This window comes from Chrysemys picta, chromosome 3 (genome assembly GCF_011386835.1).
Source record: "Chrysemys picta bellii isolate R12L10 chromosome 3, ASM1138683v2, whole genome shotgun sequence".
NCBI classification, from domain to species: Eukaryota; Metazoa; Chordata; order Testudines; family Emydidae; genus Chrysemys; species Chrysemys picta.
In genome coordinates, this window is record NC_088793.1 from 129,407,448 (window position 1) to 129,420,290 (window position 12,843).

Sequence of the window (12,843 nt, forward strand, 5' to 3'; positions counted from 1 at the left end):
TCATCCACAGAGCCAGTTATCTCATCATAGAAGGCAATTAGGTTAGTCAGGCATGACTTGCCTTTGGTGAATCCATGCTTACTGTTCCTGATCACTTTCCTCTCCTCTAAGTGGTTCAAAATTGATTCCTTGAGGACCTGCTCCATGATTTTTCCAGGGACTGAGGTGAGGCTGATTGGCCTGTAGTTTCCTGGATCCTCCTTCTTCCCTTTTTTAAAGATGGACACTACATTAGCCTTTTTCCTGTCATCCAGGACCTCCCTCGATCGCCATGAGTTTTCAAAGATAATGGCCAATGGCTCTGCAATCACATACGCCAACTCCTTTAGCACCCTTGGATGCAGTGCATCCGGCCCCATGAACTTGTGCTCGTCCAGCTTTTCCAAATAGTCCTGAACCACTTCTTTCTCCACAGAGGGAGAATTCATCTCCACTGCCAAGGTGGTTCACAAGGAGAGAGGTGATCTCTGAGTTAGCTAAAAATTAATACTTGAAATACACCCAGAATTAATAGGAAGCTACTGCAACTGTTGAAAAGACTGGTGTAATATACGCCCGTCAACTATCATAACCTAAGAGGCTGGTGTGACATAGCAGGGTACAATCCAGACTAATGAGCAGCTGTGTCACCCCTGCAACCTTGGCTGCCTTACAATGCCTTGCTGAAGTAGCTCCCACCAGGCACACTCACAAACAGCCTTCCACCATGCAAGACTCAGGGTGTGACTTGCAACTGCAACCTGCCAGCCACAAATGGGTTATACCAGGGGTAGGCAACCCATGGCACGCGTGCCAAAGGCGGCACGCGAGCTGATTTTCAGTGGCACTCACACTGCCTGGGTCCTGGCCACTGGTCCAGGGGCTCTGCATTTTAATTTAATTTTAAATGAAGCTTCTTAAACATTTTCAAAACCTTATTTACTTTACATACAACAATAGTTTAGTAATATACTATAGACTTATAGAAAGAGACTTTCTAAAAACATTAAAATGTATGACTGACATGCGAAACCTTAAATCAGAGTGAATAAATGAAGACTCGGCACACCACTTCTGAAAGGTTGCTGACCGCTGGGTTATACTCTGTCTCTCACCAGGCTTGGTTATACTGCAGGGTGACCCCAACACCACTCCCATCCCAGATTTTCACCCAGAAATGGATCTCCTGTATTGCCCAGCCCTCTCCTGGACAGTACAGATTATATTAAGTCTGTTATTCATTTAAGAAAATAATATGCACACAATTTGTCACAGAGTTACCCAAACACTTCAATTTAAACACACTGGATTAGATAAAACAATAAAACAAGTTTATTGACTACAAAGAGATAGATTTTAAGTGAGTACAGGTAATGAGGCATAAAAGTCAGAAATCGTTACAAGAAAAATATAGACAAAACATTTATTATTACCTAACTTAAACTATATCAGATTCAAGCAAAGTTTCTCACCACTTGCTTTCAGCAGTCTTACTGACCAAACCCTATAGATCAGGACCCATTCTCCCAGAGTCCAACAAATGCTTCCTTTGTTGCTTCAGCTGCCATGAATGTGATGGGCAGGAAGAGGGGAGGGGTACCTTTGGGGTGTTTGTCCCTCCTTTTAAAAGTTTCAGTCCCCCTCTTGAAAAACATTTCCAGCTGGGCACCAGGAGACAGAGTCTATGTGGAAGGATGTTCCCTGCTGCTTTTTTCCGACCACCACAGTAAGGTATTGGGGGTGAAATTTAGGAAGACTACAGACACTGCTGGGAGCAGGTAGGCTCCGGGCAGGGAAAGCGTGGGAGAACCCCAATGGGAAAGGCTAGGAATCCTGAATCAGGAAAAATGGCTCCAGTGAGGGAGGGCTTGGGAAACCCTCCAGTGGAAAGACTGAGGACATGGACATGAGGGAGATTTGAGAACTTTGTTTGGGGAATGATTTTGTTATTGTAATAAAGTCAGTCCCAAAGAGGGGTGTTGCTGAACTAGAGAAGAGTTTGTGTGTAGAGTTATTCTGGAGTCCCAGAAGGGAAACTGAGGAAGGGTGCCAGAGAGCCACCTGTAGCCACAAGGGGGTGCTTGGGAAGTGGCTGGCCCTCTTATATATTCCCATTCTTCTGTTCCTCTCTTAGTCCCCATAGTCCCCCACCCAGACCCTTTAATCCCCTTAGGCTCTTTCCACATCTCTCTCCCAGTCAAAGCCCTGGACCTTTCCTGCTCACCTTTCTTTCTTTCTCCCCACCAAAGCACAACACTTGCCGCTCCCCACCAAAGCCCCACTTCTCATTTCTGATCTCTCAAAAGAGGCTCCTCTTGGGGTCTTGTTCTCCTCCCTCCTTTCTCCTATCCCCTCAAAGCTGCCAGTATGTTTCTGGTTCCCCCGGAATCCCATAGTTGCAAGTCCCACAAGAATCCTGCAGAGCTCACAAGTCCCATGGAGACCCCTGTAGAGACAATGAAATATGTATGCGTAGACTCCAACCACATTTATAATCTCGCAACGGCCTCCTGTGTCAATTAGGAACATCACAGTTCACATGGAATCCTGCAGAGCTTATAAACTTTTCATAGACCCCTGTAGAGAAAATAAGGCCCACAAGGTCTCCCAAAATGGTTTAAATTACATTAAAACTTCACAAGTGTAAAGAGAAATACATTCCATCTTTCAAAGTGTCACGGAGCAATTTGTTTAAAAGGGGTTGAAAGAACCAAAGGAAATTCACAGACAAACACCTTCTTAAGAGGGAAGGGTTGTGAATACATATTAAATGGAGTAAAAGTGACTGTTAAAACCCTTAAAAAGGAATACTATAGTTAAAAAATAATTAGAAAGCTTGGAAATTCTAAGTTAAGTTTACACTTAAAAAAACAAAATGAAAACCCCACACTGGAAAGTATGGGCATTTACAGTGAAGATAGCCCATGCAGTCTTAAATTTGCCCTGTTACCTTGCCATCCCATGTACCCTATTAGATATATGTTTGTCAATAGATATTGTAACACTGTCTTATAGAATCACAGAGATTTATTGGGACACTTCAAGGCACTTCCTGCTAACCCCCCAGGTCAGAGCAGCAACATACAAGAAAACAATTTAACAGTATGATAAAATTATAGCACCATGGAGCTGTCTACACTAATCATTGCAATTTCCCCCCACTCTAGTTAAATAAGAATTTAAACAGTAACTTCTAGGAATATAGGAAGTCTGCCATACACACAGGTTTCCATGTTTGTCTGCCCCCTCGAGTATTATATTCACTCATGGACACATAACTCATAGTTGGATCTAGATTATCAGCGAATGCAGGATTCATGTCCTCTAGGTGAGGCCTATTTGTTGTAGATAGACTGTCTGTTGAAGATGGCACTGTGTTGAGGTCCCAAGAGAACCCTGACAATTCCTCTTCCATGACTGGTCTCCTACTACGAGCCACAGGAACCTGCTGAGGTACCTCCAAATCCTCTTCAGCATCTCTCTGGGATAGTTGTTGAGCATCATCATTGTTTGCCCTCCCCTTTCATTCAATGAATCTGTGCAGCAGCTCTTGATGCACTACAAAGGGATGAGCTCTTGCTTTCTGTTTCGGCCAGGATAAGTTGTTTAGTTTCTTAACCACTGTGTAAGGTCCCCTTCAAAAAGAAGTAAATCTGGATTTTTTTTTCCAGGCTGCTTTTTCCAGTTGTGTAGCTGCACCATCTCTCCTTCCTGGATGGGCACACTATTGTCCCTTTTCCTGACATGGCTGCTTCCAACTCATCTGTTCCTTTATCTTCTGGAATGCTGTCCTCAGGTCACTGATATTAGATTCCTTCATGTTGCCCATCTTTTTAGGTGCAGGGGGCTTTGCCAATTCTTGCTGCCTGACCATCAAGTCACAGGAAGCATGGGTTTGCAGAGTCTAAAAATAATTTTCATTAGGAGAGTAATGGATATTTGAGTGTCCGCTGGTGTTATATGCAAAGACGACAAAAGGTGACACTGTATCTCAGTCCAGTTGGTCTTAACTGAGTAAGATTCTAAGCACAGAACCAAAGGTGCGGTTTAGTCTCTCCACTCCCCCATTACTTGCAGGATGGGCAACATTGGTCCTCAGCTTGGTTATCTGGAGCTGTTGACAAACCTTGTGTAATGACAGTCATTCATATTCCTTCCCCTGATCACTGCAGGTGCAGCTTGGTGGATTGAACTGCAGCGCTACGTGTTTCAGTAATGCATCCATAACTGTCTCAGTCCTTCTAACCTTCAGTGGTTGCACCACCACATACAAATATCAATTTCCAGCTGGTGTTTGTGATAGTGGGCCTTTCAAGTCAATCTGTATGAACTCCCAGGGCTTACTAGGTTGGGGCATTTCCGTTAAAGGAGTTTTGCTTCTTCTTGCTAGCACTTTCCTTTCTTGACAGGAAAGAACGCAATCTTTAACATCTGCAGCCATGCCCAGCCAAAAAATATGTCAGATACCTGGGTCAGTTTCTTTTCATACCCCAGGTGGCCTGCTGATTTGTTATCATGAAGACACTCTAGTACTGTTCTTTGTAAGGTTTCTGGAAACTCAGTGTTGTTACCTTCATACCCCAACAAGATGTCATAATAATAAGAATGGGTAATAATTGTGTACTGTGTCCAGGGGTACTGGAACAATTTGTTATAGCAGGGGTGCTGATGATGGAAACCACGTATTTGGGGTTTGTTATTACTACTTCAAGCCAGAGGGTCTGGCAGCACCCCTAGTACCTCTAGTTCCAGCACCACTGACTGTTGAACACCCTGTCTGGATCTCCTTCAGTAGATCTGTTGGCACACCAAACACAACTCAAATCATGACACCAGGACCCACCACATGGGCACTACACAACACCCCAACATCATCAATTTATCAAGACTACCCCTAACCAGAGCTGAATTATCTGTACTCCCCAAGGAACTGAACAATGAACTTCTACCTCACCATAGAACCTGATATCATACTAACATGTGGAGAACTAAAAGAATTTTTTTGCCAACTCCACTTCAAAGAATTCTTCCATAATAAAGATGACACCACCCACAACTACCATGTTCCCACTGACAGTCATAAGAAAAAAAGAATCATCTGACTGGACACCGCTCCCCCGCCCCCAGCAGACAAAACCACACACTTGACAATTACATCGATTGCTTCCGGGGGACAAAAAATGACTGAAATCCTTAAACTTCACATCCACCACAATTGCTCCACTGCCAAGAGGATAGCTATACAGTTCCTGAAATCCACACTCATACCACATTAATGAACCCTTTTAAGAGTTCGCTTGTCTGTTAAAAGGTATAAAAAGTGATGTCATTGCCAATTACTGATTTCCTCTAAAAAACAATTTGAGACAATTCACCCTTATTTCCAGGCTTAATCCAAAAAAGATTTACAGCTTCTTCCCAAGGCCTTTCCTTTCTTATCTTCTCCATGGACTCCTTGCTTACCAGCAGAACCATGGGAAGGTTTGAGCTTGTTTCTTTTAAGACAGTTTGTCTTTTTACTGCCACTCTTAACTTTAGTTATTTTGGAACCATACATCCTTCCTACACTACAAGTAATACTACTTATTATTCTCATGGCCTTCTTTTACTTGCTGATTGGGGCCTTCTCCCTACTACCCACAAACTATCAAGCAAATATGTTATTTTCTTAACAAAACATAAGCTAACTCTAATTCTTTAATTTTATATTTATCCTACACATGGGTTAAGGTACTGAGGAAGCCATAATAGGGACATTGCATGAAGCAGTTTGTTCATTCAGTTGCCTTTGCACTGGTCTACTGCAGTGTTTCTCAGTAGGTCGGTCACCATCCCCAAGGTCATGAAAGGCAATCAGGGTGTCATGAGGCATTGAAAACGTTACTACAATATAAAGCAAAGAAAATCTTGCTCCTCCACTCCCTGCACACCCTTACCATTCAAGGTCAAGTATTCTCTGTCAACCTCTCAACATATACACACACACAGAGAGATAATGTATATAGGCTTATCAGTTACCACTGGTACATATTTTACTCTTACTTTTATAGTAAATGTAAGGGAGATACACAATTTTTCTGGCTTCAAATAAGGGATCGCCAGCCAGGAAACACTGGTCTAGTGCCTCCAACCAGCTGTGCTGAGTCTTACAGCTTTTTTGGTACGTCAATGCACAGAACAACTGGGCTGTACCAGTACCAGAGCATTAAGGGATTCCTGAAGCACCTGTCCCAACGTGTTGCTTGGAGCATGGGCTTTTGAGAGATTGATGTATGTGTAACATTGCATTGTGGGATGAAGTTAGGAAGACTTGCCCAACTAATGCAGTTACTGTGCATGTGGCTTTTCATTCACCCTGGGGAGAAGCCATGGTAGACTGAACTGTTTTAGCTGGATCTGAGCTAAGGACCTCTTCTAAAAAACTGCAACCAGACAGTACTACCAGTACTTGTAAAGCAGCTGGGACAGCTATTGTGTGAGGATGTAAGGTGCTGTACAGGTATCCCAACCAATAATTTGTTTGCAACACACTTTCAACTAAGGTAAACACTCCCTAACAGCAGGTTACTGAGTTACCAAACTGAGTTAAAGTGAGGGTTACAGCTTTAGTATTTCCATAAGTAAGGGTTAAGAAAGATTGTTTTAATTTGTAACACCAGTCTATTAAAAGAACATTATAAGGTAGTTTTAAGGCAGAAAATATAGGGCACGTGGGTGGGGGTTCACTAAACCAAATAATAATAGAAATGTTTGTATTAAATTATATAAATGTTTAATAAGAAACATTTTGGGAACTAGCCATATCACCATAATTGTAGGGATGGTGAGAGAATAGAGAGGTGGGCAGGGCAATTGACAGGGGTATCGTTTGTGAACCTTACATGCGGTACGCCAAGGCCAGGTCTACACTATCGCTTAAGTAGATGTAAGTTTCGTCGCTCAGGGGTATGAAAAAGTCACCTCCCTGAGTGACACAACTTACGATGACTTAACGTGGTGTCTACACTGTGCTATGTCGGCGGGAGACACTCTCCCGCCAACTTAACTTCCATCTGTTATTGAGGTGGATTAATTACAGCGACGGGAGGGTGTGCTCCCATTGAAATAGCCCATCTTCACCAGATGTGCTAAATCGATGCAGCGGTGCTGATTTAGCAGGCTAGTGAAGATAAGCCCCAAGGGACATGAGTGGATACAAGGGACTGCAGATATAGTTAACAGGGTCATCTTTGTCTGATATACTGCGTGACAGCATTACTTATTAAACTCAAGACCTTCAAGAGTTCAGATTTCTTTACTGTAGACCTGCACGATTTTCAGAACACTAACTCTTGCCTACCCAATTGTGCTGCAACTTACCCTCCCTCCATTTTGTGTAAACATTCATTTTTTTTGATTGCGCCAAAGACACATCTTTACCTTTGGAAACCGAACACCTACTTTGGGGCTGATTGTCCCCTTACCTTGAGATGTACCCTTGTAGGCAAGCAGGAGTGCATTTACAGATCCACTGACATTGGCTGTAGCAGAAATGTAGGTCAGCTGGTTTGTAGTCCGTTCTAACAGAAGGAAAAGGTTGATAAGTGTTAGGTTTGCCTGCCTCTGGAGGAGTTAGTTCTCCCATCCCTATTGCCCTCAGGCAGCTGCTTTTTATGAGTGAAGACAGCTTGGGCCAACAAAGCCTTGGTTCCCTCAGGCCGCTCTTTTCAGATGGCACTGGAAGTGCAGACTGGCAAAGCCCCACTTGCTTTAGTTGGTCCTCTCAGATGGCAGAGGTAGCATGGCCTAGTAAAGCATTATTCCCCTCAGGCAGTCCCTCTCCTAGTTTGCAGCAGTGTATTAACAGGGTGCTTTAAATATGTGGTAATTTTTCCCAGCAACAATGAAGTGTTTTAGTTCTACTGATTTTGGTGCAAAAATTAAAAATTAAAAATAGAGGGATAAATAAATAATAGAATGCCAAATTAATCCAACAAATCAAACATAAACAAATACAATCTATGTATAAAACAAAAGATAGCGAAAAATAGTGGTATTCTAGCTTTTTCATCTTTTGTTCTTGTCTGACAGGTAATAATCCTTGATGCAAAGAAAGAATCAGACCTTATTTATTCCTCTTTAGATGTTAGTCTATTAGAAAATGCATGATTATTATAACTGATTAATAAAACTTTAGCAAAAATAGAAGCCTAGAAATCAGAATGAAAATGCTAATGGCCCAAAAACATCACTAATATAACACCACCAAAATCATCACACCAGGGATTTATCTCATTAGATTATGTTGTCCATTCCCCACACAGAAGTGAGTAGGTATGCAAACAGTGAAAAAATTAAGACTGACTGCTGTAAAGGACCATAAGAGATAATCGGGTATATTTTAAGATGTCTGAGATCTCCTTATTTGCAGGCACAATTCTCACCTGCAAAATTTGCATTTGCAAAATGAGTGCAAGCCCAAATTGAGTATTTGTGCTATAAGTCCCTGATTTAGCAAGGCACTTAAGCACATGTCTAACTTCAAGCATGTGAGCAGTTACATCCCTATTCAGCAAAGCACTTGCTTAACTTTAACCATGTGCTTAAGTCCCATTGATTTAAATGGGATTACTCACATGGTTAAAATTAAGCACATACTTAAGTATATTACTGCGTCAGGATCTTCACTACTTGATTTGCACCTATATTAGGCAGTTAGAAGCACAAGTACTCAGAGTTATGGCTGCAATAGGGTGACCAGATGTCCTGATTTTATAGGGACAGTCCCGATTTTGGGGGCTTTTTCTTATATAGGCTCCTATTACCCTGTACTCCCTGTCCCAATTTTTCACACTTGCTGTCTGGTCACTCTAGGCTGCAAAAGTGCAAACTTTGCAGAGACAAGTAGCAGCCTCAAAAAAGATGCCATGCTTTGGTAAAGTAACATAAATAATGTTACTTTGACCATGCAACCTCACTGCCCTCCACCAAAAGTATGAAACAACCATACTCCCACGTCATACACTTTTAACACTGTTGATGAGCCACTATACCCCTCACTACTGGTGGTATAGACTAGGGTTGCCAACTTTTTACTTGCACAAAACCAAACGCCCTTGCCTCCTGCCCCACCCCGTCTCTGAGGCCCCGCCCCGCTCACTCCATCCCCTCTCCCTTTGTCACTCACTCTCCCCACCCTCACTCACTTGTTCATTTTCACTGGGCTGGCTCAAGGGGTTGGGGTGCGGAAGGGGGTGAGGGCTCCAGCTCGGGGTGCAGGCTCTGGGGTGAGTCTGGGGATTAGGGGTTTGGGGTGTAGGAGGGTGCTCCAGACTGGGACCAAGGGGTTTGGAGGGTGGGAGGGGGATAAGGGCTGGGGCAGGGGATTGGGGCATGGGAGGGGGTCGGGGTGCAGGCTCCGGGTGGTGCTAACCTCAAGCAGCTTCCGGAAGCAGTGGCATGTCCCCCCTCCAGCTCTTATGCAGAGGCGAGGCCAGGCGGCTCTGTGCACTGACCTGTCTGCAGGGACCACCCCCGCAGCTCCAATGGGCTGTGGTTCCCGGCCAATGGGAGCTGCAGAGCCGGTGCTGGGGGCAGCATGTGGAGCCCCTTGGTTGCCCCTATGCGTAGGAGCTGGAGGGGGGACATGCCACTGCTTCCGGGGGCTTCGTGGAGCCACGGCAGGCAGGGAGCCTGCCTTAGCTCTGCTGGGCCGCCAACTAGACTTTTAACGGCCTAGTCAGCAGTGCTGACCAGAGCCGCCAGAGTTCCTTTTCAACCCGGTGTTCCGGTTGAAAATGAGACACATGGCAACCCTATCCAAGACCCCTAGAGAATTCCCCCGTGCAAAGCCCATTCACTCAGGGCTTGCACAGGTGCAGAGGATTCAGCCTTAGAACAGGCTTTTTGTCACAATTGACGTCAAACTCTGACTTTTAGAGGATTTATAATAAAAAGTTGCATTGTTTTTGTCATCTTTGGCCACCTGCTTCAATCAGTCTGTTTCCTAGTTTCCCCCTTCGGAGGACTGGAGAAGAGAATGCTGCCTGGCTTTGCAGTTCAACCATGTTTAAAGATGCCACGCTGTGGCTGGAGCATGCTGGGGACCACACCCCTCTTCCATTAAATTCAGAACACTGGCCATGCTTCATCTGGGACTTTTTCCCTTTTCAGAGTGGACTGTGACAGATGATAGTGGAACTCATCCTAAGAAACACTTCTCTCCATACTTTTACAGCCAGCAAGTAAACAGCCACAAAAGAACATAAAAGATACAAGAGATAAATAAGGATATTAGGTGGGGGAAACAGGACGGTTCCTCCAGCAACCTTGGTAAGTCAACCAAAATGCTCAGCTCAGTGAAAGAGAGAAATTCAGTCTAGTTGAATGTCAGAGGGGTTATTTTCACCTGGGCAGAACTGACTTAAAGTTCTTCTTTTGGGAGGAAAAGGTGGGGAGAGAATTCCAGGGAAAGCAGTTGCAGAAAACAGAAGGGCAATGGCTTAGCTTACAAGGACCTGGAGGCTCAGGTCATGTGTACACGACAAACGTGGGTGGAGGCGAGTTATGTCAGCATAAAGTCACCACAGTTAGTATATTGCTTGTGCACGTGCATACTTGGCTCCTTGCATTGACACTGCGCGTATTCACCACGAGTGCTTGTGTCGATGCACAGTGCACTGCACCATGGATAGGTATACCAGTGTGCAACCCACATAGCTGTTCACACCGGTTCTTGTCATTGGCAAAACGTTTGTCTTTTGGGGGTTAACACCTCTGAATGACAAAAGTTTTGTCATTCAGTTGCCACTAGACAAAGCCTAAGTGACCATTTTTTCGGGATTGGGAGTAACCTGAATATAGTTGTGAGTTTTGGTGTAAGGGAGCATCTATCACAAAGGCAAGCTTGCCTAGGTGACAAAATAGACCAGAGAACCCAAGGGGACTGTCTGTGACTTCATGATAAGGCTGTTATAATGCCTGAGGAGTTTACACTTGACACTTGGTTGATGAAATCTAAGTATAGAACTCAGAACCGGTTTGGGGTTTGTGCCTTGCTTCCTAACAGTCTGCCCTGAGTTTGGTACACATACTCTTGAGCCACTGCAAGACAGCTTGACAAGCACCTTTCCAGAAAGTACATCAACAGAAAGGGCTACTTTTTTATGGTTATACAAGCACTGGTGGATCACTGGGGATACTTCACCAACAACAATGTGGGCTGGTCAGTGAAGGTGCTTCAGGAAGACAGGATTATTCAGAAAGCTACAGTCGGGGACTTTCCCGACCAGCAGATTCATTAGCAATGTTGAAATGCCAATAGTGATCCTGGGGTACCCAGCCTACCCCTTTTCCTGTATCATGAAGCTGCACACTGACCATCTTGACAGCACCAAGGAAAGATTCAACTACCAGCTCAGCAGGTGCAGAATGACAATTGAACAGGAGTACTTGTGGCATCTTAGAGACTAACAAATTTATTAGAGCATAAACTTTCGTGGGGTACAGCCCACTTCTTCAGATGCATAGAATGGCACATACAGCAAGAAGATATTTATATATACAGAGAACATGAAAAGGTGGAATTTTGTGCATGCTGGACATTTGTGATTATTATACTGTTTGTCACTGATCCTATGAATTGTGTCGCTGTACAGCAGTGGTTCTTAACCTATTTACCATTGTGGGACGCATATGCTGCTCTCTGTGTGTTATTTGGGCTGCATCCACACAATATATATACTACTTGTATGGCCCTGAGGATGTCATATAGGCCACAGCTGTGTGCTCATTGGACCGCAAATGGGCCATGGGTTGAGGACCATTGCTGTACAGTAACAAGTGGGTGCTTTCAGAACTGCTAGGCACTCTGCAGCATATGTTGTGAACCAATAAAGATTAATTATTTTCTAATAATAGAATTGTATTCAGTAATAAAACCAGGGCAAAGAAAAATCTGTGCAATTTAAAAGCAAATACATTAAAAACTTAATAAATTAATGGAACAGAACTTAATGAGGGGAAAGAACATTCACGTCCATGTACAGCAACCGTGGCTATCACAGGTCAGTGTATGTGAAGCTGTGGTTCTTAAAGTCCCCCAGGGTGGAGTAGTAGGGGTGGAGATGCAGACCCTGATACCACACGGAATGTTGGGGGGACATTTAGAGGGGTTGTGTAATAGAGTTCTCCATGGACTGCAAAGGTAAGTGAGCCTGTGCTTGTTGAACCTGTAGGTCCACAAGTGTCTGCAGCTGCTGTGTTTGCCGCTGGAGAAGCCCCATGATGTCCTGGTGCATCTGCGTCTCCTTTTCCTGCTGGGACTCCTGACCTTTTCTCTAGTGTTCACCCTCCAGGCCCTTTGCTCATGGTCAGATGCAGCACTGGCATGCAGGATCTTGCTAAACATGTCATCCTGAGACCTCTTCTTTCTCCTCCTTATCTGGCTCAGGTGTCCTGCGGGTGTGGATGAGGAGCCCCTCTAGGGCAGCAGCTGCAGATAAAACACAAGGAGGTACTATGACAGGTGCTGCTCTACTCACTGCTCTGCAATGCCTCCTTGTGGCTCATATGGGGAATTAGCTCTGCCAGCTGGTCTGACACCCTTCCTCCAGTTATCCAGTCCATCGTTCGACTCCCTTTACTGTTTGGCCTCTCATGCACCAGGATCTGCACCACTTTCTTCTTCATGGTTTAGCCCTCCAGCTAAGTCACATTAAAGTTCTCCCCCCTTCTGGGGTATTATCAAAGTCTGCTTCTAGCAGTCCCCAAATGGGCTATCCTTAGTGTGTCACTCCAGCACTGACTTATACGTGAACCCAGGCCCACCCTCTACACTTGGTTCCAGTCCAGGGACCCTCAACCCAGCAGCTCTGGGCTTTTACT

At 44.4% G+C, this 12,843-nt stretch overlaps 1 protein-coding gene across 4 annotated transcripts in view; it reads right to left on the reverse strand.

Annotated features, from left to right (window-relative positions):
- Positions 1-1,288: 1,288 nt before the first annotated feature.
- LOC135982657 (uncharacterized) overlaps positions 1,289-12,843 on the reverse strand; it is a 28,987-nt gene continuing 17,432 nt past the window's right edge. For 2 of the 4 annotated variants that reach the window (XM_065590493.1, XM_065590495.1), the window contains 2 exons: positions 7,443-7,538; positions 1,289-4,776 (listed from right to left, as the gene is read on the reverse strand). In XM_065590493.1, the coding sequence (XP_065446565.1) occupies positions 4,682-4,776; positions 7,443-7,538 (191 nt within the window). In that variant the 3' untranslated portion in view covers positions 1,289-4,681. Of the gene's footprint in view, positions 4,777-7,442; positions 7,539-11,409; positions 12,452-12,843 lie in introns of those variants that run through there. The other 2 variants (XR_010600164.1, XR_010600166.1) reach the window with 2 other exon arrangements.